Genomic DNA, 2,273 nt, shown 5'->3' with positions numbered 1-2,273 from the left:
TTAAATCCATACGGAGGGCTTGCCCTCTCCGGATTTGCTGCTGCTGCTGTTGCTGCTGCTGCCTCCTCCACTGCTGCCTCCTTTCCCATGCCTTACTCTGTGCTTGCGCTCTTTCTGAGGCTGAGGCTGCGGCTGGGCCTGGATAATGTTACTCTGGGGCTTGTCATCCTGGTTAACTCCTAGCTGTTCCTCTGCCCGGTGTTGCTGACTGTAAGCCTGGATGGCTGCTTCCAGTTGCTCATGAGCTTGCTGGATCATGTCTTTATTGAGAGCCACACGGGTTTCTCCTCCAGTGGGAAAATTGTCTTCATTGCTGCCAAACTGTTGCTGCTCTTCTTGGGCAATGTTTGCCCTGTTCTGTTTGCACGCCATCTTAGCATTGCTAAGGTCCGTGTAGGGCATCTGTTCTGGCTTTACAACGATGTTGTACCCAGGTGGAGCTGATGGGGTGTTCCATGAGAAAGGGTAGCCAACATAATCAGCAGCTCCATCTCCACCCACCCCTCCTTCAGAGCCTGCCTCGGGCCCTGTCCCGGCAACAGAGCCCTCCACTCCACCGTTGGTTCCCAGTAAGCCCAGCTGGAACTCATCCTCTTGAGGTGGGCAGCGCCGGCGTCGTAAAATGTCACAAATGGAACCAATGCCCAAATGGAGCATCTCCCAAACATTGAGAGTGAGGCAAAGGACGGTGACACCATACATGATGCGCAGAAAGATTGTTTTCTCTGTAGGCCGTGAAACGAAGCAGTCGACGCTGTGGGGACACGGTTTCCCAGAGCACACAAACACTGGTTTCACACGGAAACCATACAGCAAATACTGGCCTGCAAGGAAGCCTGCCTCCAGCACAGTTCGAGTCACCAGCTGCATAACGTAGACCCGCATCAGTCCCTCATCTCGGATACGCTTACGCCCATCATGTCGGATCTTGGGTCTGGGTGTGGGCTGCAGCGGATCTCGTGGCCGTTTTGGTGGTTCAATCTCTGGCACCTCATAGATCATAGGATCATCTTCCTGGTCCTCTTCAGTCTCCTCAATGCCTCTGTGCTGTCGTGCTCCAAAGCAGATTTTCCTGGGTTTTCTGTGCGTGTAACCCCCTCCTCCAGTTCTAACTCCTGCAGATCCACCCTTTGTCTCATCTAATCGTGCAATCTTATTGACAGCGTAGCCCATGTACATGAGGGAAGGCATTGCGACCAGGATGATTTGGAAGACCCAGAAACGGACATGAGACAAGGGAGCGAAGGCATCGTAGCAGACATTCTCACAACCGGGCTGGCCCGAGTTGCAGACAAACTTGCTCTGTTCGTCGTAGTAGATGGACTCTCCCCCAACGGCGGTGAGAACGATGCGGAAGACGATGAGCACGGTGAGCCACAGCTTCCCCACGAAGGTGGAGTGGTTGTGGATCTCCTCCAGCAGCCGCGTGAGGAAGCTCCAGCTCATTGTGTCGCTGGACAGTGGGGCAGACAGTGTCCCTCTCTCACCTGCTCACAGACTCTGCAGAAAGTAAAGACAGAGGGGGAAAGGACAGAAGAATGAGAAAAAAGTCAGTTTCTGATTTAACATATAAAGCATTTTAGTACCAAGAAAGATTTGTCCAAGTTTTTTTTTCCTGGAAAGACTTTAATCCAGTGGGTATGACTCCTGCAAGTTCAGGGGTGACATAATAATTGAGTTAATTAAAATAAATGTTGCTCTTTGAACTCAGGCTATCAATACAGCCGTAATTTGCTCTGTTGCTTATTGCAGCTCAGATACACACAGTGAAATCAGCTCAGTACCGCAGTGAGGTTGCTGTCAAATTTGGGTTTATGAGGGAATTAGCAGACCAAACAGGCTTGAAAGAGGATATCAGTATTAAAAAAAAAAATACCATCAAGAAGCACTGAGAAGGCAGTGAAGTAATCCAAATAGGGAATTTACTATCACCAAATACACACACACACACCACCACACCACACATTTTATTTAACAGCCTATCTCTCTTAGAGGAAATAAATCCTCTTACTAAGCCTTCTTCGCTATGAGGTGCAGTTTTCAGGATTGTGTTAAACTTTACTGGTTTGTTGTGGTTGGGAGGTAGAATGGCATTGTGCGCTAATGTGCAGCTTCGGAGGAGAGACATGTTGCCTATGTAGGTTAGGTTTGGGCTCCAGGCAGTCCATCCACACCAGCTGAATCAGCAGGTGGTCGGTCACAAACCGCTGAAGCGGGATTTTAGGCAGCAGACCCACATTAGCTCAGGCACTGGAGCTGAACCCAAACAGTGC

The 2,273-nt window shown here is 50.0% G+C and overlaps 1 protein-coding gene across 1 annotated transcript; it reads right to left on the bottom strand.

Moving 5' to 3' along the window:
- gjc1 (gap junction protein gamma 1) lies at nucleotides 1–1,446 on the bottom strand (the record flags this gene model as incomplete). Its single annotated transcript, XM_079252817.1, has 1 exon — nucleotides 1–1,446. The coding sequence occupies one exon, from the start codon at nucleotides 1,444–1,446 to the stop codon at nucleotides 1–3; it is 1,446 nt and encodes a 481-aa protein (XP_079108943.1).
- Between the last annotated feature and the right edge of the window lie 827 nt (nucleotides 1,447–2,273).

Source organism: Telmatherina bonti (genome assembly GCF_933228915.1).
Source record: "Telmatherina bonti genome assembly, chromosome: 14".
Classification (NCBI taxonomy): Eukaryota; Metazoa; Chordata; class Actinopteri; order Atheriniformes; family Telmatherinidae; genus Telmatherina; species Telmatherina bonti.
This window is presented reverse-complemented; position numbering and strand designations above follow the sequence as displayed.